The sequence below is a fragment of the Haliotis rufescens genome, unplaced genomic scaffold (genome assembly GCF_023055435.1).
Source record: "Haliotis rufescens isolate VD_foot unplaced genomic scaffold, xgHalRufe1.0.p SCAF_10, whole genome shotgun sequence".
Taxonomy (NCBI): domain Eukaryota; kingdom Metazoa; phylum Mollusca; class Gastropoda; order Lepetellida; family Haliotidae; genus Haliotis; species Haliotis rufescens.
The window spans coordinates 39756141-39778995 of NW_025963780.1; the positions used below are offsets into that span (position 1 = coordinate 39756141).

At 40.3% G+C, this 22855-nt stretch overlaps 1 protein-coding gene across 1 annotated transcript; it reads right to left on the minus strand.

Annotated features, from left to right (window-relative positions):
* Positions 1-8308: 8308 nt before the first annotated feature.
* On the minus strand, positions 8309-10996 carry LOC124142686 (uncharacterized protein K02A2.6-like). Its single transcript, XM_046511265.1, has 4 exons — positions 10930-10996; positions 9806-10035; positions 9139-9629; positions 8309-8579 (listed from the first exon to the last, which is right to left on the minus strand). The coding sequence occupies exons 1-4, from the start codon at positions 10994-10996 to the stop codon at positions 8309-8311; spliced, it is 1059 nt and encodes a 352-aa protein (XP_046367221.1).
* Positions 10997-22855: the final 11859 nt, after the last annotated feature.

Below are 22855 nucleotides of genomic sequence, written 5' to 3' on the forward strand. Positions count from 1 at the left end.
AATAGAGAAGGAGAGGGAGTTTAGACTTGGATTGTATAAAAAGTATCGTAGAGCCGTGAATGCTCTGGACGGAGTTGACACCGCGCTTGTAATATCTGGCATGGGACTCAGTGTAGCAGGTGTTAGTTTACTATCAACTATAATCGCCGCGCCTATCGTGCTCGGCATGGAAATAGGGGCTGGAGTCTCGGGACTGGCAGGAATAACGATAAAATTCATTTCTCATAGGTTGCAAAAGAAAGCATTAAAACACGATAGTATTCGGATACTCGCAGAAGCAAAGTTGAACAGCGTTGAGGATCATATTTCGACAGCAATGGCCGATTGTAAGATATCCGAGGATGAGTTTCGTTTAGTGCCGTCGGAACTCACCAAATAAAACATAATGAAGCAAGAGATTCGATCAAAATCTCGTAAGACCAGTGGTATTAGCGAAGAAGAGAAAAAAAAGTTCATAGAACAGGGGAGACAACAAGCGCGTCAATTATTCTGTGCCAAAACCAAAGAACTTGTTGGAGATTAAAAATAGATTGCTTACTATCATTAGATCACATTTAGACAAATGCTTACATAAATATATAAAAAATGGAGAATTACAACATTTATGTTCATGGACAAAATTATTATATCAGTAATGTCAAACCAACAAATGAAGAACACAAAACATTTATGTTCATAGACAAAATTATCAAATTGAGACAATTACCACAAGGTATATATTATATCAGTAAACCAAACATATACGATCATCAATTACCAAGAAGAGTATATAACCTGGCCTACTTGTAAAATAATGGAGAAATTTATATCATAGACTCCAGGTGGTGGTGAGCTAGAGTCAATTTAGTTTAATCTCATGACTATCGTTCAATCGCATCATTATTTACACATAAAAAATGCCACCTGTAGTAGCAGTATAGGTATATAAATCCGGCTCCAGTTGGGTTGCGGCAGAACCATCATTACCTATAATACTAAAGTCAAATGACATACTACAAATTAACCTCTGTTCTATCTTTCTATCAATATTGAATTTGTTTTTATTCTTTTACAATGTCATATTGAAACATTTCGCTAAGCAGGATCACTCGGAGCACATGGGGTTTGATGCGTCTTTGGCTCGTGGTATAAAGCCTATCGCTTGACCCCTAGTGATCCTGCTACAACGTATATTGTATCCCTGCTTGGCTCTCTGCATTAAAGCATTGGTCGGCTCGGAGTCAATACAATGTGCCTGAGTGGGGTATCCATGTTAAACTGCAGCAGTGTATCTTTACGGCTACTGGTTTTAGACGTTTACCACTTTGGTGAAACCCACGGGCAGGGGCATGGTGCTGCCAAACATAGAAACATAAGCAAGGAAAAACTGGGATTCGATCTCACGATATGTTTGTTGCACAACTGACAACGGGACTCTTAACCGTGAGGGGGCACGGGTGGCCCAGTCGTCTAAGGCGCCGCGATTCGCTGTGCAGAGTTGCGTCCCTTGGGTACGCCAGAAACCTACGATTGTGGGTTCGAATCCTGGTTCGCACCGATTATGTTTCTAGGTTTGTCAGCACCATACTCGTGCTCGTGGGTTTCACCGAAGTGGTAAACGTCTGAGACCTGCATCACTTCGGGCTTTCCTCCAACATTAAGCTGACACGCCGTGATATGACTGAAATACTGTCAAAAGCGGCGTTAAACCCAATTCACCCACTCACTCACTCACTTAACCGTGAATCTAAAACGACCAGGCCCACGTGCCCTCTTCATTCTAAATAGGAGTCCTCGAACACAGAGGATATAGGTGGAATATTTCTAAAAGCGTCGTAAAGTGCCTCAGTAAGGAGGAGTTGCAAATACATGTATGTTTTTTTATGTCTAACATGAATAGTTGGTACCAACATACAACGTAAGCACACATATAAATTTAAAGTTTTTGTTTACCTCAGCTTGTGTATTTCACCGTGGCAATACCCTACATCCTCACCTTGGTATTTCTTATCCGTGGCTGTCTACTCCCAGGATCTGCAGATGGGTTTATTTCTATATCTACCCCAGTTTTGAGAAGCTCCAAGATCCAAGAGTAAGTTGGCAGGCTCTTCCCTTACCCTATTAGTGAACACCTGGTGTCATCACTGAATTTCAATCAGCCATTCATTATTATGTTCACCACCGTTTTGACTTTTACGCCCAAAGGAATCTGTTTTGCGGCAGTTAATTGAGACTTGTTATTACCTGGTTTTGACGTTGATATAAACTACATTTAGAAAACAAATGAAGCCACGACATACATTTTAGAACAAGATTCCTTTAAAATAAGAGGAAGTTGATCAATGACCGTTTCTGTGGCAGCATAAATCTACCTTCCTTTTCAAACCGCTGTGCAGAAAGATGAGTCCCTATTATGTCGTCGGATTGATTAATAGTTTTACAATTTCTTGTTTAAAGGTGTGGATCGAGGCCTGTGGTTATTCCCTGTTCTCTATTGGTGTGTCTACGGGGTGTATAGTCAAAATGGCTGGCATAAAGCAACTGTTGTCTCAAGTATGTGGATAACATGCACTATGCTTACAGTGATATATGTACATAATTTTCATCGCTATCTTGTCTTTTATGCTGAATGGAATCTGTGTTGTCAGATAATAGGGACTTGTTTCGCGTTGGCGTTTTATTGCTACGAGCAACATTCTCATGCAGAATGTCTACAGACACTATACAGGCAAAAGTAATACTAGTATTTGCTACACAAACGGAACACAACATCCGACCACCTCACTCACAGCATGCTCCTGCACCACTCATCAGTTTTCCTTTATCGCCCGTAGTGAACGGACGAGTTTCCTTCCATTCCACATTGCAATTTGGATTTGTTTGTCATTTTAGTTTGAATTGAATATCTCCCTATGTACATTTATCTATAGGACCCCAGCCGTTCCTTATCAATAAATATATCAAACAAACGACTACTTACCGTCCAAACACGTTTCTTAGCCAGCCATTGGTAACATAACTCTCGGCACGTGAAGTCTCTGTTTTGGTTTCCGTTTCTCGTGTTTTTATACCACCCTTGTTTTAACGTGAACGACTGGTTTTCGGGTAATGTTCGGGATATTGTCCATTTTTATTGATTTGATTTTGAGATATTGTAAATGTGTGCTGGTGTGATGGTGTTGGGTGTTGACGATGACCTTTGCCATCTTCAAATGTGCGTGGACTGCCATGATTACCACGGCCTTTGCCCTGACTGACGGGTTCCCGGCTCTTTGGACTAGCGATGCTCTGACTGTACCTTTTCATCCTCCGACATTTCCATCATCTACGTGGCTAAACTCAGGGCTCACAAACATATACAGCGCCAGACTTTGACCCAACCTCGTAAGCCTGTGACTGTCACCTCCACCACCTCATCTATGCCTACGGGGTCATCATCGGGTGGATCCATCCTTCAGGCTTTGCCGCCTCTTACACAGTAGCTTGTCCCATGGATATGACGATGGCACCGCCATAACTACCTGCGCCTCTTCAACTATGACGTCAATGCTTGTTCTGTCGTCTGTTGCTGATGCCTACTGGCATTACACGCCTCGAATTGCATCGTGTCAGTCGATCTGGAACCTTCAGGCGCATCATTAGGCGCGGGAGCCTCATCAGACGTATCTCCACGCGCTCAGCCAGGCGCTGCCTACCCTTCCAGCTCATCTCCGGGCGCATCTTTCGTTCTTTCGCCACCGGTCGCCCCTCCTCACGACTCTCATGTCGGCGGTCGCGCACTTGTTGAAGATTCGTATTATCCACACTCCACATTAACTTAGCCTTCCTGTTCTACTCGTATCGCCACTGCTGCTCAACTCGCCACTATCCTAGTGGTTACCGTAGGGCAGATGAGCGAATAAAGTTTTGATCTCGAACCTGGGATTTGGAACCTCTCTCCAAAGCCTCTTATGCAGAAAACTGCCTTTCTTCTGTCCTCGGCCACTGCACCATGTGTCAGTGAACTCAGATCACCCAAATCAAGTTTGATCATGGTCCACGTGCAGAGGTACATCTTGGCTTAATGTTGCACTCCCGCCCCGCTGACTGACATCGTTGGGTCTACTGATACAGAGGACATCTCCCGCTGTCTTTGCTGATCTTTCTAGTACCTCCAGTGACGCAACTTTAGACCCAAACTTACCCTAAATTAGGTGGTGATGTATTACGGGACTAATGAAATTGAACACACCCATGGATTGAAGATTAAGTGGCAGTCAAATCTAGTGTGTGCTCTGGCCCACTCACTCAATCGCAAATGGGGATATGCAGTTGATCCGACCCGCCGTCCTTGGGATAATTGCATACTGTTGTGGAGGGATGATTTGAAAATTAAAGGGGATAAGAGTATTCCCCTTATTTATATACTTATCCTGACACAACAGGTCATAATTGCCCGCCCATCCCCTCAACGCTTGGCTGCACTTGTCACCTGTATACAGGCTATCGTGAAAAAAGTGATGAGTGGTGCAAGAGCCTTCTGGGAGTGAGGTGGTCGGAGGGTGTGTTCCAGTGATTATTTTTTCACAATGTTCTATACTGTTATATGATCGAAGCAAGAAGGAATATTGCATAATGTTGTGTAAGGATAAGTACATGTATATAAATAAGGGAACGCACTGATTCACTATCAATGAATTATCCGCCTGAAGAGCCGAAGGTCCGGGGTTTCATAACGGGCTACATCATAGAAAAGACGTCAAAAGATGGTACTTGTTGTTACCGTGTCTGGCGCTCCGCATTAAATGGCTAAAACAAGGTGAGATGAGGTGAAATGGGGTTTAACGTCGCGTCCAAGATTATTGAACTTATAAAACGACGTGCATGCACGTGTATGTGTGTGTGTGGCTGCTTGTACTAGTCCGTACTGGTGCCGATTTATAGTGCTAGCACACTGAGATACCATGCCGCATTTTAACATGAATACCCCACACAGTAAACTCCGAGTAGACCCCGAGCCGACCAGTCCTTGTATTAGCCCCTTAATGCCGAGCGCCAGACAGGGTAACAACAAGTACCATCCTTTAACGTCTTTTGGTATGACGCCGGCTAAAACAAGGACTGGTCGGCTCGGAGTCAGTATACTGTGTACTGAGTAAGGCATTCATATAATCAGTGGATAGTATCTCAGTGGGCTAGCACCATAAAATCAGCATAAGTTCGGACGAGTACAAACAGCCACACACATACGTGCATCTACGTCGTTATATACGTGCAATAATCTTGAACGCGACGTTATCAATATTACCATTCCCCATAACGATTTTTTTCCTCTCTGCTTTAGGGATGCAGTAGTGACTTGCGGTGTATTCGTGGGATTCGCCTGTTTCTCCATCATTGGTCACATTGCCCACCTGCGAGGACTATCTATGGAGGACTTCAAGTCATCAGGTCCAGTTGATTCTGCTCCTGTTTACCCAAAGAAGTAGACAGGTTGTTTTGACGATGCTTCGATCGATGACATGCTTCAACCACGTCAGCGAGCCTGACCACCCGATCCCGTTTGTCGCCTCTTACGACAAGCATAGTCGCATTTTACGGCAAGCATGGGTTGCTGAAGAATTAGTCTACCCCGGATCTGAACGGGTAAACGGATGGTCATTTGTGGAGTTAATATCGCTTCTTGCCGTTTGTTATTCTCTTGAAAACATGTCGTTATGAAATGAAAATTTCTCATGTAACTCGCCAGTCGAGACTGTTCTTTTGGAAAGCGCCATCTCTGTCACATGACCAGCGTGTATTCTTTCGCTTGCTACAACGCTCAAGAATAGTTGATTTTGTATATAATCATATTCAAATGTATGATAAAGCATTTTATTGACTTTAAATATTTTTGTTACTTGCCCTTAAGTGCGAATTTATGTTTCAAGGCTTTACATTTGTAATGACATAATTAAATTTCGCGGTAGACAACTTCACAAAATGTTTTAACAATTAGGGTATTCAATGTGTGAAATATCTTGTTTCTCGTGACAGGGGATGAGAGCAAGTCTGCGAGAAGATTATAGACATTTAAGATTCAAAACATTATTATTAGTTTGGATAATAAAATACTAACATCGTTTGTACTTTCGACACGTAGTTCACTCTCCCATTCGACACTTTCACCATCACTTTCCCCACTTTCTAATTTTTTTCACATTCGCATGCTCCTGTGAATTATGTTCACTGGGCCTTTTTGTGAAAGGCCTTATTGCAGCACTAAAAAAAGTTATTACTGGTGTTGTCTTGCCATCTGAAGTATATGATAGATTATGTAAGTGCAATCTTGGACACGACGTTAAACTCCATTTGGATTTCTTCCATTTTCCACTGGTCAAACTTCACTTCATATCGAGGAATTATTCCAGCAGTTTCAGCATTTGGTTTTCAGGAACAATTGAGAATGTTCTTTCTACAAAGATGTCAAAGATGGTTATACGATTCTTGCTCAAACGTTGCTTGACCATGGTTACAACATTCAAGACCTTAGTAAAGATTTTAAAAAGTATCATGCTAGACATACGTATGTTATCATGATAAATGACAGATAAAACATCAAGTTCTAGATCAACTGTAACATGATAAGTAGATATGTGATGGTTTAAACTATTGTGTACCTGACTGTTTCGCGGATTCTCGTCACGAAGATGGGACACGCATATCAAACTGTAGGACTATCGCGCCCGGGCTGTGAGGGGAAACTGTATAGGCGTTCTTCAATCAGTGGAGTCATTATCATTGGCAGAGGTGTGTATCAAGCAGGGCAGTTCTTCAGGTACTTCTTCTAAAACGAGGTGTGTCTACGTGTATTCATCAGTGTTGTCTTTCACGTTCAAGAGGAGGCTTACATTGCTCAGCATTTTCATTCACGCTGACGAGAGGGTTACATGCATATTTTGGCATACTTGTTCACCATGTGTAGCCCATGACAGCGTAACTGATCTTAAACCTACTCAACTGTATAAACACTGCCTCCTACCCTGTATATATTCTTGTCAACCATACTCTGTCGTTCACTTGCTTGATAACAGTATAGAATCTACACCGAATCCATCACTCCTAATTGTAATAAAGAAGTTGTTCGTCCATATGTCTCATCTTTACTCATTACAAATACAGTTACATATTCTATCATATACTGCAGATGGCAAGACAACATCAGTAATAACCTTTTTTTTAGTGCTGCAATAAGGCCATTTACAAAAAGGCCAGGTGAACATAATTCACAGGAGCTAATGCATTGCACACAACCGGACATGTCATATTGGCGGGGGATATGAGTAATTCATGCTTGTTAAAATGTATTATTATGGAATTGTGTATGCAGCAAGTACTCGTATATCCCATATCCGGAATACCAATTTATATGGTTTTGAATGTTTAAATTGGAACATGTTAAAAGGTGGACTTTTACATACTCCCGTTTCTCTTGTGTCACCATATTTATTATTTCTCCTCCGATGATACATATGGCCTCAATGGAACTGACATTTCGTTTAAATGTATACGTTCTCAGCGCTGGACAGGTTACGCTCACCTTTTCGCGAACACGATTGGATAGTGTTCCACACGTTTATATAGGTGGAATCATACAATCAACTCTGCACTCAACAGACATAGCTTGTAATGTTATGTGGGTTATCTTCAATCACAGGTAACTCTTGTATCTTTTAAAGATAGACTCACTGTCTGGGAGCAAACTAGTTTAATCCTCCATCTTGGATCACATGGCATTTAGTGCGGGGATTTGGGGGGGACTCTACATAGCATAAAGATTATGAAGCACTCATAAAACCTGGCAGATTTGCCACAAATCACTACATCTCCCTTCTCAAAAATTAAAGTTAGACATTACAGTTCTACACAAAGCTCAATTATATGTTCGTCAACATTAATACAAACTGCAATGAAATAAAACAGAAAGCACATTTGCTTGAAATCCACTTTCTGGCTTGACAATAAAATTTAACTATTCACTCACATGAACTCAGATATGTTGACCAAATCAATTTAACTAAACAAATGTCAAATGATTATAGGTCTAGCATGACCTTAGGCTTCACAGATCGACCACTCCTGGTGATGTGTGCTAAGTTCTGTGCAGGACTTGAACTCACACTCGGATTTGCTGTCTTGATTGGTGTTCTGGTTACTTTCTGCTCATTTGTCTCAGGCTTGGTTTCACAAGTTTGATTGACAGCAGGTTTGAGTTTGTCACTGGTTGATAACAAGTGTACGACGGTTTCATTTCTTCATACGTCACTGGAAGTGTTGAACGAAGGCGACGTTCCATTAACATCTGGTAGGGCTATACATGTCCGATGGGAGTGTTGTTGTACTCCAACAAGCTGAATCTTGGATCCCTGTGATCAGCTGGTACTTTGTCGAACAGACGTTTGGCCATCTGCACACCTTTCTCAGCCAAACCATTACTCTGCGGGTAGTGAGGACTAGACGTTGAATGTTTGAAACCCCAACACTTTGTGAAGTTAACAAATTCCTCTGCTGTGCATTGAGTGCCATTATGTGATATCACTTCCTGAGGCACTCCATCCTGTCTGGCACTATTATCCTCTCTCCTTTGAAGAGAATATCATCCTTCTCTGAGATGTTGGATAGATGAAGGGCAGTTTCTTCATTTGTCTGGCCATCCTTGTTTCACAATTGACTTCAACTTTGTCAACACAAGGTCCTGCTGTATTGAAATCCTCACCTCGGACGTTCTTTCATCACTCACTGGCACAGTTGTGAGTACCATATGTACTTGCATTTCAGCTCCATCACTGAGATTGTCATCATCACAGTTTGTCACAAACTTTCTAGACAGTGTATCCGCTAGAGGAATACTCTTTCTTGGATGATGAACCACTGTGATATCATACTTTCGTAACTGCAATAACATCCTTTGCAGCCTGGGTGGGGCAAAAGCTAGTGGCTTCGTCATGCTGATTTCAATCGGCTTGTGATCGCTCTCAACTCTCGCCTTCCTCCCATAGAGATATTGATGAAATCTCTTACAGGCAAACAAGATGGCATACATCTCCTTTTCGATCTGAGCATAGTTACACTCAGTCTGGGTGAGTGACTTGGAAGCATATGCAACTGGTCTTCCTTCCTGGAGAACAGCAGCTCCCAAACCATTTTGTGATGCATGCACTTGAAGAGATGTGCTCCTTCTTCGGATCATAGTAGGCCAAGAAGTCTGTACTGGTTACAGCATTCTTCATCTTCTTGAAGGCAATCTGCGCATTGCTGTCCCATTGAAACATATTATCTTGTTTCAACATATCTCCCAGAGGGAAAGTTATCTTTGAGAGAAAAGGTGCGAACTTACTCAGGTCGTTCTCCAAATCTGATTGATCCTTAGGTGCTTCCATTTTCTGGATGGCATCCACTTTCTTAGCGTCGGGCTTGATCCCATCAGCAGAGAGAATGTGACCAAAGTAACTCACTTCATGTACTCCAATCCCTGTTTTATCTGGGTTCAGATGAATGCCTTTCTCACTAGAACGCTGTAACATCGCTCTCAGACGACGATCATGTTCCTCCTTTGACTGTCCATGCACGAGAATGTTATCGACGATCACATTGAATCCATCGAGGTTCTCATTGATCTCATCCATTCTGCGCTGGAATTCATCTTGTGATGAGTTGATCCCAAAAGGTAAGCATAGAAAACGATATTGACCAAACGGACTGTTGAAGTTGTCAATAGTGACGAATCTTCATCTACTTGTATGGACCAATATCCAGACCTGGCGTCCAAAACGCTGAAATATTTGGCTCCTGCAAGTTGTGAAGTTACATCTTCAAACGTCGGCATTCTGTAGTGAGGTCTCATGATGGCTTGATTGAGATCCTTGGGATCGAGGCATATCCGTAGTTGACCAGTTTTGGGTTTCTCTACAATTAGTGAGTTGACCAAGGCTGTGCTCTTCTTGACCTTGGCAATGACACCGAGATCCTCAATTCGATCTTGCTGTACTTTCACCTTGTCCTTTATGGCAAATGCAACACGTCGAGGTGCATGTATAACTGGAGTTACATCAGGCTTGAGATGTAGTTTACATTAAACTTCGAGTTTGCCTATTCCTTTGAAAACATCAGCGAACTCGTTCAATACAGAGTCCTTAGTCATACCTGACGACGAAGGCTGTGAGTCGACTGCTAGGATCAATTTGACAAGTTTCGGATCCAAACAAGTTCGTAAACTAAGAACAAGTGGAGCCTTAGTTTCGACAATGAAGAAATCAAGCGACATACTTGAATGTCTGTTGTAGACCTTCATGTTACATTGACCTTTGACCTTGATGTATTCACCTCCATAACCTTGTAGCTTGACATTAGCTTGCTTCAGGGGGTACTTCAAACTTTTAGCTTCAAATATGCTAGCTGGTATGGTGTTGACCTTTGAACCTGTATCTAACTTGAAATGAACCGGAATATTCTAATGTCCGATCAAAAGTTCAGTGTAGGCTTGGTCCATATGTTCATTTCAATCAGACAATGTATCATTGAATAATTCTGAGTCAGAATTAGGTGTTTCATCAACACAATCAATGCGTTTCTTTGAGTGTCCTTTTCTCTGGCTGGATTTACACATACTTGTGAAATGATTCCATTTATCACAAGTATCGCAATGTTCACCTCGGGCTGGAAACTTTTGACCACTGAAATGTCTGAATTCGCAATTTTCACACTGTTCTGTTTCCCTGCCATGCTGTTTGTCACCTTTATCATGCATGTCACAGTGTTGTCTCCCCTTGTGACTGTTACCATGGAAACTAGAAGAACTGGCTTTCTTCTTACTTCGTGAACGAGAAATGTGATCCACTTTTCCTGTTCCTCCTGACATACTTTCGACTTGTGCTTTCGAGAGTTCATATGAACGGGAAATATCTATAGCCTTTGTCAAATCTATATCTTTACCTTCCTGCAGCAGTTTTTCTCGAACTTCACGTGAATTTGATCCAAACACAATTGCATTGCGGACCATTTCATCAGAATCACCACATATCTCATATCTACATATCTCATATCATACTACATATCTCATCAGAATCACCACATATCTCATGATTAAAGAAATGTTTTTGTTGCTTTTAATTAAAAGTGCTCATAGAATTCCAATCCACCTGAGCCATATTGCAAAATGTCATTACTCTCTTATTTATTTATATATAGCTTTGCCCTTCTTAATTCCTTATTTTTAAAAACCTGCGTCTGGATAAAAAGTAGAGCTAAAACGGCGCTGGAAAAATGTAATGTCAAACTCAAACTGTTTTGCGCTCTTCACGATAAATTAGTCAAGATGTTCTTTCTTGATTCTCAATGACAAAGATCACCTGATTCATTACATTGTTTTAATCATCTAGTCATCCTTCGCGTTATAATGTCAGTCAGTGGGCTAGAAGCAAGATCATTATATAGTTTCATCATTTCTAGTAGGAGTCGCAATTTGCAGGAAATATGTTTAACAGCCTGAATAGCCTTAAAAATGCAATATGACTGCTGTATTCTTAAATAATGCACATATTTTCTATGAAGCGGCTTATACCCTCGATTAAATTTTATGTCAGCTAACATCCATGTGGCTCAATATCATTTGTCTAAGGCACCAGAGCTTTATGATCTCAACAGCAAAACATTCTGCCTCAAACACAAATCTCATATCGTTGGGCAAGAGAACTTTCAAAGCAGCAGCACCATGATTAAAGCGTCATGAATATTCTGCAGAAAGTATATGCAGCCCATCACTACCATTTTCATGTGTATAGCGATTGAGATCTTAGTCAAGCTATTGACTTTTTGAAGAGATGAATTTTGAGCAGAGATTTGAAAGTATTGAATATTTATGACGCTTTAATGATGGTGATGGTGCTTCGAAAGTTCTCTCGCGCAACGATATGAGATTTGTGTTTGAGGCAGAATTTGTCAGAGGTGTTCATCTGTGTTCAGTCCGACAACTGGTCCGTTAAAGTCAAGCTCTTCTACTGTATTTCCTCAAGAAGATTTCTGTCACATGTGTTTGCCACGACCCAAGCTGTCAACTTAAACCTCGCATATCTAAAACCGTTTAAGCTGGCACACCGTGATATAACTGGAAGGGTTCCGGGTAGTGGTTTAAGCGTTCTTCAGCCCGAATTAGATGTCCCACATGGGTACAATGTGTGAAGTCCATTTCTGGGGTTCCCCGCCTTGAACCAAAATTACACAGCCACACAGCCACACAGCCACTCACCAAATACGCACGGTGACCTAAATAACTGCAATTGACGTTTTCGACAAATGCGCATATCCAATATTTTTACCAAGCTTTTTCATGTACAAATGCAAATATATGATTTGAAGTGCAACATCGTTTTTATTACTCTAAATTTTATTTTGATCATGATGCTTGCTTTTATTGTGTGATGGTATTTGTTCTTTGATGTGGAAAATGTATTAACATAAGTACGTCACACCAGGTAACGCGTGCCTGTTGGCACAATACTACACAATTAAACTACCCTGAAGCACCAAATGGTGCACAAGTTTCTACCATGGTTTCATGCACGATCGGTCCAGGCAAAGAGTTGTGACAAATTGATGTACCATGCATTCGTCAATGAATTACCATGATTATTTATGAGACATAAATGTGTGGCTCTAGAATTGGATACAATGAACATTATTTCAAACAACTTAGACAAAACCTGGTTAGTAACATGATGAGGGTCAAAAGAAAGTATACCAAGACTACTTTAATGTAATCGAAATTGAAAGAACTCGTGTTAAATCCGACTACATCTATTTAACCACCACCGATTCTTGCAACAGTTTCAAAATTGTAATCTGTGGCTGGGTAATTTGGTATAAAAATTAATTGGTTCAATGAAGAGTGGTGTAAGAAATGACTTTGTCACCATATGACCCCTACATTTTTTAAATGTATATTTGTTGTGAAAAAGCAAGTTTATTAATTCTTAAGCATAAGATGTCTAGGATACTCATCAACATTAGTGTATAATGCGAATTGTTTAAATTTTTAAAGGTTTTTAATCAAATTATATTTTCTTTGTTACGTCATTGGATTGACGAATGGTGAATAACGAGAAATATAATCTTTCATCATTCAACTTGCAACATTAAATACATTCGAATGGCGAATGATGAATTATTTCATCATTCGTTATTCAACTTACAAGATTACAATATAATCGAATGGGGAATGATGACACTTTTCGTCATTCAACTAACAACGTTTAATACATTCAAATGGCAAATGATGAAAGACGATGATTTTTGTTTCATTTTTGTCTTTCATTTTACAACTTTTAAATATACTCAAATGGTTAATAACGAACTGTTTCGTCATTTGATTGATGAACGACGAATATCGAAAAAACAAATCTTTCATCATTCAACTTGCAACATTAAAATACATTCGAATGGCGAATGACGATTTTTTTGTGTCATTCAACTAACAACATTAAGTACATTCGAATGGTGAATGACAAAAGGCGATGATTTTTATCAACTTTCGGCATATATTTTACAACTTTCAAATGCACTCAATGGTGAATGACTTAACAATTCGTCTTTCATCATTCAACTTGGGTGAATTCCCAGCTTTTTTTCTAATCTGTTGAAGAGATAAACAGATGCGTACACAGTGAAGGAAAAATTCCCTGTTTATAGGTAATGCTTCATCTCATGCAAACATCGTATTGAGAAACGTGAAAACGTGTTGCAGCCACTGCATCAAGGAGTTATTTGAGCGTTGAAAGCACGCTATCGTAAGCTGGTATTGAAATCACTTGTGTTTCGAATGGACATCACCATTAACCGGATGTTTTCACTGGTCCCGACCAAGTCCGAATGGGGGAACCACTCAGCTGTGGTGATCCGATTACAACCCGGGTCGTCTAATGTTTAGAGCTTCACTATGCCTGGGTGGTCTTACCATGCATGAGTGGTTTCTCCGTGGCGAAGGGTAATCCGTGTTATCAATGACTCGTAAAATCTGTTTGGGAGAGGGTATCAATAGAGGTATAGTGGTGTTTTGGTAGGGTCATCTTGAGATGGAGATTAATAAAGCAGTGTATTTATTCAAATTCTTAGTATAAAGATGAGATTAATTAAAGTTTTTTCAATCACGAAAATGTACGTGAAATAACATAGTTTCACAATATTGAGATTAATAGCAGCATTAGGTGTTTCATCAACACAATCAGTGCGTTTCTTTGAGTGTCCTTTTCTCTGGCTGGATTTACACATGCTAGCTGGTATGGTGTTGACCTTTGAACCTGTATCTAACTTGAAATGAACAGGAATATTCTAATGTCCGATCAAAAGTTCAGTGTAGGCTTGGTCCATATGTTCATTTCCATCAGACACTGTATCAATGAATAATTCTGAGTCAGAATTAGGTGTTTCATCAACACAATCAATGCGTTTCTTTGAGTGTCCTTTTCTCTGGCTGGATTTACACATACTTGCGAAATGATTCCATTTATCACAAGTATCGCATATTCACCTCGGGCTGGAAACTTTTGACCACTGAAATGTCTGAATTCGCAATTTTCACACTGTTCTGTTTCCCTGCCATGCTGTTTGTCACCTTTATCATGCTTGTCATAGTGTTGTCTCCCCTTGTGACTGTTACCATTGAAACTAGAAGAACCTTCCTGCAGCAGTTTTTCTCGAACTTCACGTGAATTTGACCCAAACACAATTGCATCGCGGACCATTTCACCAGAATCACCACATATCTCATATGTCTCATTGTGACGTGAGGTCGAAATTACATAACACAAGGAAAGATGTCATAGCTGAATATTATGAACAGCATTCGACAAATTGTAATTTCAGAGGACAGGGGTTTTAAACAATACATTTTTCTAGAGGAGAGCTCGAAAGGATTAAGAAATAATTGGTAATAAAAAAATATTTACACTAATATGTGTGTCGTACTAATTTTACGAAAAGAGTGTCACTATGACACACATGTTCGTATAATTATCTCTATATATTCTGGTTGATAAATTAGTAGATTTGATTCAAATTTCTTCAGTTGATTCTAGCTCCGCCTCTGTCACCAACTGTCATAGCGGAGAAGACAAACGTTGAGTGGTGGCTACATTTTCAAGATTATCAGATTGTATTCTTATTCAAGTGTCGGAATAAGAGTTGATTTTTTGTGGGTAGAGTTCGTCATAAAACCACAGACATATCCTGGATTGAAAATAGTAGAAGGAAATTTAGAAATAAATTTGATTATAGATTTCATGTAAACATAGTAGACTAGGCGAATTTTCAGAAAATGTTAATGGTTTTCATGTTTGCGGCTAACATACAACTTTTCTGGACGTATTGGTATGTTCTAAATTGATTTAGGGGGTTTGCCCGCCTGCATTTCAACGGTTAACCCACAAATTTGATAAATTCAAAATGGCCGCCACAGAAACTTTAAAAATTCATTTTTGTCATATCTTGGGTACTAAACATGGTGGGACCACAAATAAAACATTTCGCTGTATGTTTTCATGTACAAGGAATCCATTGAAACCATACGTTAACATTCAATATGTCAAGAAATCAAGATGGCTGCTACATTAGGGCAAATTCGATTACAAACTGCGTCAGATGCAAACAGATTCTTATTAACATGAGTGACTTGTTATGGTTGTAATGGTGGAGAAACTAACTGTAAATGATACAGCTATAGTTAAATATAGTTGTTTACCCTTCACCGGGTTATTCGGATGCTTGTGTTGTTGAGAGAGACTCGTGGGGTGGTCCGAGCATCATGGTGTTGGGTGGAATTGGTCGTGCACATAGGATCAGCCCTGTGATCTTCCAAAACATCGGTTCAGGGGGAAGCAATGGTGACACAGCAGCTCAGATACATTGATCAAACTTGAGCCCACACGCCATACCTCATTTGGCACGTCGCCGCAACCACGAGTTTCAGCATGATAACGCCCGTGCCCACACTGCATGAGCAACAAGAGATTTCCTCCAGCAGAATGACATCAAAACCATGCAGTGGCCTGCCCTCAGTCCCGATTTAAATCCCATTGAGCACCTGTCGGACGAGATTCAAAGACGGCTTAATGACGTCCACCCAAGGCCGACAACTGCAGCTGAACTGCGTCAGGCGTTCCTCAGCGTGTGGGCTCAAGTGCCTATGGCCTTCATCAACCGCCTCATCCATTCCATGTATCGATGTTGCACGGCAGTCATCAATGCACATGGCGGACACATGAGATACTGACTTGTGATGCCATTTTCTCAGAGACTAGTCTTGTGTTTAAGAACACTTTAAGAACATTTCACACTTTAATTTCAACCTTTATGATCAGTTTTGCCAAGTTTCATCTTTTTGATATGTCTCAAAGTATGTATACAGTGTTTGGACAAATAAGGTTTCTCATATATCTTTCCATGGTGACGTTTCTTTTGCGGTTCAGTATAAATGGTCAGTAACATCAATCCTCTGAAAGGTGGATCCAATCTTGCACACGACGTTTGCAAATGCTTTTGCATATTCTCCAAATGTGCTTATGTTCCTAGGCTTTCCGAGAGCCGTCACTAGTGCCTGGCCATTAATCAGCAAGAGGGTTGGTCCATCCAGTGCAACAGTTGATGATGTCAGTACATCATTGGTCAATATGTTGGCTAGCACAGACTTGTTCGTTGAGTGCAGGTTACCACTGGCTGGAGCACTGGATAGTGAAACAAACATAAGCTCGTGCTGGAGGAAGTTGTCCATGTTGACCTTACGTCCTACCCTATAAGTTGTTATTAGCCTTTGCAAAATGTTTCTATCCATCTTTATCGTACTTTGTTTGCCTTTGACGTCTTGCATAACAATGTAAAGTGAGGCAAATGTCAGAGCTTTATTCTTGTGAATTGGAGCTTTTAGATCGACATGCTCGGCATTTGCTGGAGCCAGCACATACATTTCGAAACAAACTCCTCAAGCTGCTTTTTGCCAAGATATTCTGCTCCAAGTAACGACTCCTGTCACGACAGTGGCAAGATCCTTGTTGATCATGCTCTGTAGTGTGGCTACTTTGTTATGGAAGACCTAATGTTGCTTCAGTGACGTAACCAGTCGTGCTTCATCTCGATCATCTTTCGTCCTTCTTCCTTTGGTACACTCGTTGGGAGTGTAGATGTAGTCGTCATCATCCATTGTTACGCGGAACATTAGTTTAGTCTGTGATGCCATTAGCGTCCTAAGGTTATATGACAGAGTCCATCGGTTTAGTGCAAAAGCTACTTTGGTGATGGCGACCAAGCCCCCACTCTTCTTCCCAGTGGCATTCAACCATTCTGTACTCTGGTACTCTGGAGAAACTTGATTGAATCGTCGGTTTGCGTGTTTGACCACAAAATTTCCCTGCTGGAACTCACACATTATGTTTGGTGGGAGCTGGGCCATTTCAGCCACGTAGACCGTCCCCCATCGGGCATTGTTTACGTGGTCATATCTGAAGAAAAAAAGGGAGCATACGTCTGAAAGCATACAAGTGGAGTTCCCATGATCCATCACGCTGTGCCCTGGTAAAATCAAGTAAGATGCTGACCATCATCATGTAATCCCACCAGAATTCTGCTTTCGGGTCTTCTTCTTTTAGGAGTTTGATGAAATTAAGGATCCGCTGGTGGAACCTCTCAGATGTCAGGGTTTCTACCATTTGTGCAATATCGTCAGTGTCTGACAACGCCCCACAAGATTTCAGTTGTCTCCTCAGCTCAACATCAACAGAGTCCGGATGTTCATATAGTTGAGGGAGAAGTACTTGCCACATAGCCTGCAAAGTTAGTTAGCCTGCAAAGTGTGTTCGCATTGCACGACCATAGCCTTTGCCGGACATCAAATTCTGTGCTGCATTGGCACCCAATACATTACATTCTATCCACCACTCACACAGGCCAGATTCTTCCATGTGACGGCCTAGGACTCCAAGAAAGTTCATTCTTATATGCAGTCCTCCGAGGCAGGCGATTAGGATATCCTTGTGTTGGTTAACAGACCACTTGAGTTCCATCAATCCCGGATATAGACCCTCGTCAGCTGATAGAACCACATGTTCCTGTCCCATAGATTGAGCTATGTGCAGTACTCGCCTGACAACAGTGTTCAGCGTATCGATGTCGTGTGCAGGAGCCTGTATTATGGGTAGGTACCCCAGATGTTTGCTCTGGATTCACCGTGCTTGCAACAAATTCGGACGATGCGGAATGGATGGGATTGAACGGAGTGCTCTGAAACTTGCTTGTGTACTTTGTGTTTCAACGTCAGGGTGCTTCTCGACCTAGAATGCATGGAGACGGTCGGTCAACTCAGAAACCGGAATCGTTATCCAGCCTACAGATAGTTTTCTCGTCTCCAATGAGCAATCGATAAAATAGGTAGGCAAGTTTCTTTCCTTACCTTTTAATGTCTCATTTATTTAAAAACTAGATTCATTTGATTTGGCTTAAGATGAACATTTTCAGAGCCCATTTAGTGTTTTTCATTGTTGATTTGCTGTGTCTTGGTTTCTCCAAATTTTGGAGATTTTTTTCAGATACAATAGTGAATCGGGTTTTAGTTGGGGACTGGTCAAGAGCAGTCGCTTTAATCTGTATTTTACAGAATCAAATTTTGCAGAATTCATTTCCTTTCCTTGCATTGCTAGTATTCATGGATAGCCATTCCATATCCAAATGTCCAATCCATTGTTTCATATTGGAGACGACATCAAACACCAGAACCAAAACATTTATTTATAAGTCAGATAAAATGTCACAAGACCGGAAAAATACCAACTTAATTATTTTGCTGATAAATGCAGAGATTAAAAAGAAAATAGAAACACGAGTTGATTGTAAACACTATCGAGAGTTCGGGGGAACCCCGGAAAGTAGTTCCGGCAAACGATCAATTTAAAAAACACACAATTGTCCACATATTGTGAACTTTGCTGTCCGTTCACAGGTGTGTGAACTCAAAATATCAGATCACATGACTACCCATTCAGCCAGTTAGCATGAAACTGTGTACATTTTCAAGCATGAAATAATATCAAAATAATAATTCTGGACATTTTACAGAACAAATATATTTACTATCATCACATTTCAGCTTTGATTATTTTGACTGCAAATTATTTCTATGTTAATTTGTTTTTCAATGATTTATTTTAATCAATTTATCTTTGCTTGTTTCCTATTGTTATGTGTCTGTGGAAAGTAGTTCTACCCTGATGGTCGCTTTGCATGTTTGTATTTGTTTCATTACATGTCTTAAAACCAAGTGATGTCTTGGCACTTTCTATAAATAAATAATCAATATTGTCAACAATATCAGTTAAGGTTTGCGGGTCACACTCTGTAAGGGTTTCATGTTTATATATAATATTGTGTTGTACAGTTTGTTGAGACAAATAGCACTATCAAATAGATAAGCATAACAACACATGGTACACATGGGGGTCATGGGATTGTCCTTTTCAGCTCTTGATTGACAGGTGATAGTGGCTGTGTTGCCATTGTTTCAAATCGCAATGGGCGTATGAGAGCACAGGGTCAAACTGTGGTACACTGACATATGTCAATGTCTTAAATACATTCATTGAGGAAATAGAAGAGTCGATCCAACTGCAAACCTTACATGTGGTTTTACAAAGATCTTTATCATCACCAAATCCACCATTTATGATAAAAGGGTTATTCTGCATAAATCAAACAAGTTATTACGCGTAGGATAAAACGCACCTTCGAGGGTTTGTTGAAGGTTGTAAACACGACGGAGAGGATAAAACCCGAGGGCTGTTAAATTTGCCTGGTACCGGGAGCCAAATCTCGTGCCAATTAACCGTGTCTGGGCCCTTACTATACCCATAGCGCATCGAGGAGCTTTTCTCCTTCATGTCAATTCTGGCGCTCCTGAGCCGAAACCGTTTATCTCTATCATCAAATATGTGCTGTCACGCTGGCCGTCAGTCAGTCGGTGTAGTCATTCGAACTGACGGGGACGTGTGCATACAGCAGTGTAGGACTTCGCGCTGACGAGGAGATTTTCATCAATCGAGGTACATGTAGTTGGTTTTCAACATATGTGTTTCCTTAGATCCCATTATAGTGTCAGTACAGATATGGTTATACACGAAAATACATGTTACCAGTGAGTGAGTGAGTTAAAATTGCAATGAATGCGTATTTTGAAGTTTAACGGATTTGTTTGCTGCTCACATGACCCGGTTTTTTTAACCCCCTTTTTAAAAAGGGACGTTCTCAAAGTATAAACTTCACTTTTTGACGTTTACAAAATTTTTGACGGGAACTACATTTCATGAGTAATCCTCGAGTAAAAGAAATTCTCTGCCGTCTCGATCCCCTGCCAACCACGATCTTTAGGATCGACAATATTAGGACAATTTATTAACATTCGTTTTTTACACAATGTTCCATTAAAACACTTATTTACTTTTTCGCATTAACCCATGGATGCCAGAGGGACATATATGTCCCTCCTCTTCAACGTTGAGGGACACGTTGAATTCGAATAAGATTGACAATCATTGACGCATTGGTAATTTTATTGAGGTGATGAAAGTAGGCTAACTTTCGTTGATTAACAACAATTTGTGTGTTTTTTTTTATGGAATTGGAACTACTTTGTTTTGCGTAAGGGTGAAGAATATACCGGCAATTGGTCACCCGCATTCCAAAGTATCGCCTAAACTGTGCGTCACAGTAACATTTGCATGCCTTAAACTTCAAAATACGAATTCATAGAAATGAATGCCATATTGTGTTAGTTTACAGGAGTATGAACGCTTTCAACTTTGCAAGTTAAAATCTTGAGTCGCAAACTCCAGCGTTTACACGATTTTAACTTACACGGTTCAAAGCGTTCACACTCTAGTAAACCAACACAAAATGACATTCACGTAAGGATTGACTGTGTATTTTTTTCGGTTCATTGAGGTATGAATCGAAAAACCGATGTGCAAACTGTATGAAACTGTTTTGGGTTAATACCTCATACCTCAATGAACCGAAAAAAATATACAGTCAATGCTTATAAATAAATTCGACAACGTAAAACATGTTTTTATCTACAATAGTTTAACCAAAAACAGTTTTATATATCATAACAGACAAAAATGACGACATTCCAGGTGTAGGAATACATTCAGTGGCGTGACATGAATCAGGTGATCGTTTAATTTATGCACATAACTTGACACGCCTACACGGTCAGTAGCCAATCAACGGAGAGTGGGATTAAAACAATGTTCATTGGACCTGTCAATTAAGGCAAGAGACGAAAAGAACTGCAACAGTCAGACTGTAACGAAACGGAAGAAATATGTCCGAGAGAAGGCGGCTGTTTCAAATAGTATGGTCATTTATTGCGTGATTCAAACATTACTTCCCTGATTACGGTAAAACACAGTTGGAGAAATGCTAGTTATAAATGAAACCCCAAGACATGAAAGTTGAACCGAGGCGAGCGGGAAAAGAACAGGCGAGCGAGCCTGCACGTTTGCTGTTTCATTCATTCTCGGCCTTCGGTTTCAAAGGGTAGTTTGGACAATGAATAAGCACGAAAGTCGCTAAATGTCCTGTGCATGACGATACACGTGAGCAGAAAGGGAATTCCCTCGACTGTTATATTGGGATTCCCCGACATTACGCAGTAATAAAAGTAGTGCGCCGCGGTGGGCGTGGCTTAATTTTACATTCATTGGGAAATGAATGCAATAACACGTGACCAATTCAGCTAATCAGAATGCAGGAATCTCCATGAACACAACGAAAATTTAATTATTTCTGAATAAACGTCACATCAACCATATTTCAGCCATAACTATGAACAGTTCTATATTAATAATAAATACATTTAGCCAATACAAAAACCTGTAAACAAAGAACAGTAATAATTACGAATAGACTATCACCGAATAATATTGAAAACTAGTATGTTACCATAAAAAGATATCACTATACATAACAATATATTATTAAAACGGGGTATAGATCACGAGCAGCTACACCTGGGCAACCACAATAGGGGCCGTGGGAACTTGGGATACTTCTGTTTCCCCCATGGTTCCCAAGCAGGATTTTACACCATCCCCTCAGCTGCTGGTTATTAATATTGTACGCCATTTGACCCCTAATTGAAAAAACAAATATATCACGATTAAAAGATGGTGTAGATACAACAATTCTTTACAAGACAAGGTGTCATGATACCCTCGAAGGGCCACGGCCACTAACAATTGCAAATCCAAGAATTAAATTGATTTAATTAAAGAGATCATTAAGAGATGGACCTTTGAAATACTTATCCCTTATGATGGAAAAATCAAGACATTAAAGCAGGACATCCTTGACCGTGACTCTCTCATCACAAGGGATACAGAATGGGGGATCCTCACCTTTCAAAAACTATTCATGTGTATATCTTGAATAGCCCATGCGACATCGTCTCAGAATGACCCCTTCAAATCTGGACTAACAAACCAAGTAGGTGTAATCAATATTATATGTTTTATATGTATTATATATCAATATATTAAAGTAAGCGTTATGTGCAACGTATGTCGAATGGCAACAGATTTGCATTCAGAGGAACTGCGCCAAGAATGACGTCATATCTGAACCTCAAGTAGCTTTACCTCCTGAAGGTGAAATGTAATGATGACAATTGTAATTGTAAGTCTCTTGGTCAAAATCCTGTATTAATAATTGTATTTCATCAAAAGTATTTCTCAGTCCTCTGCAAGTCCATTGCATCCTATTGGATAATTAAGTCAAGGAGGCTCAATTGGAGATCTCGCACGTGAACGTGAGGAGGAATTACTCA

What these genes read in the sequence shown, in the direction of transcription:
- LOC124142686 (XM_046511265.1), bottom strand. Translation starts at nt 10,996, where the DNA reads ATGGTCCGCAATGCAATTGTGTTTGGATCAAATTCACGTGAAGTTCGA. An exon ending in GAATGCCGACGTTTGAAGAT is followed by an intron (nt 9,630 to 9,805) that starts GTAACTTCACAA and finishes GATGAATTCCAG; the next exon opens with CGCAGAATGGATGAGATCAA. An exon ending in AGTGCATGCATCACAAAATG is followed by an intron (nt 8,580 to 9,138) that starts GTTTGGGAGCTG and finishes TTCTCTTCAAAG; the next exon opens with GAGAGAGGATAATAGTGCCA.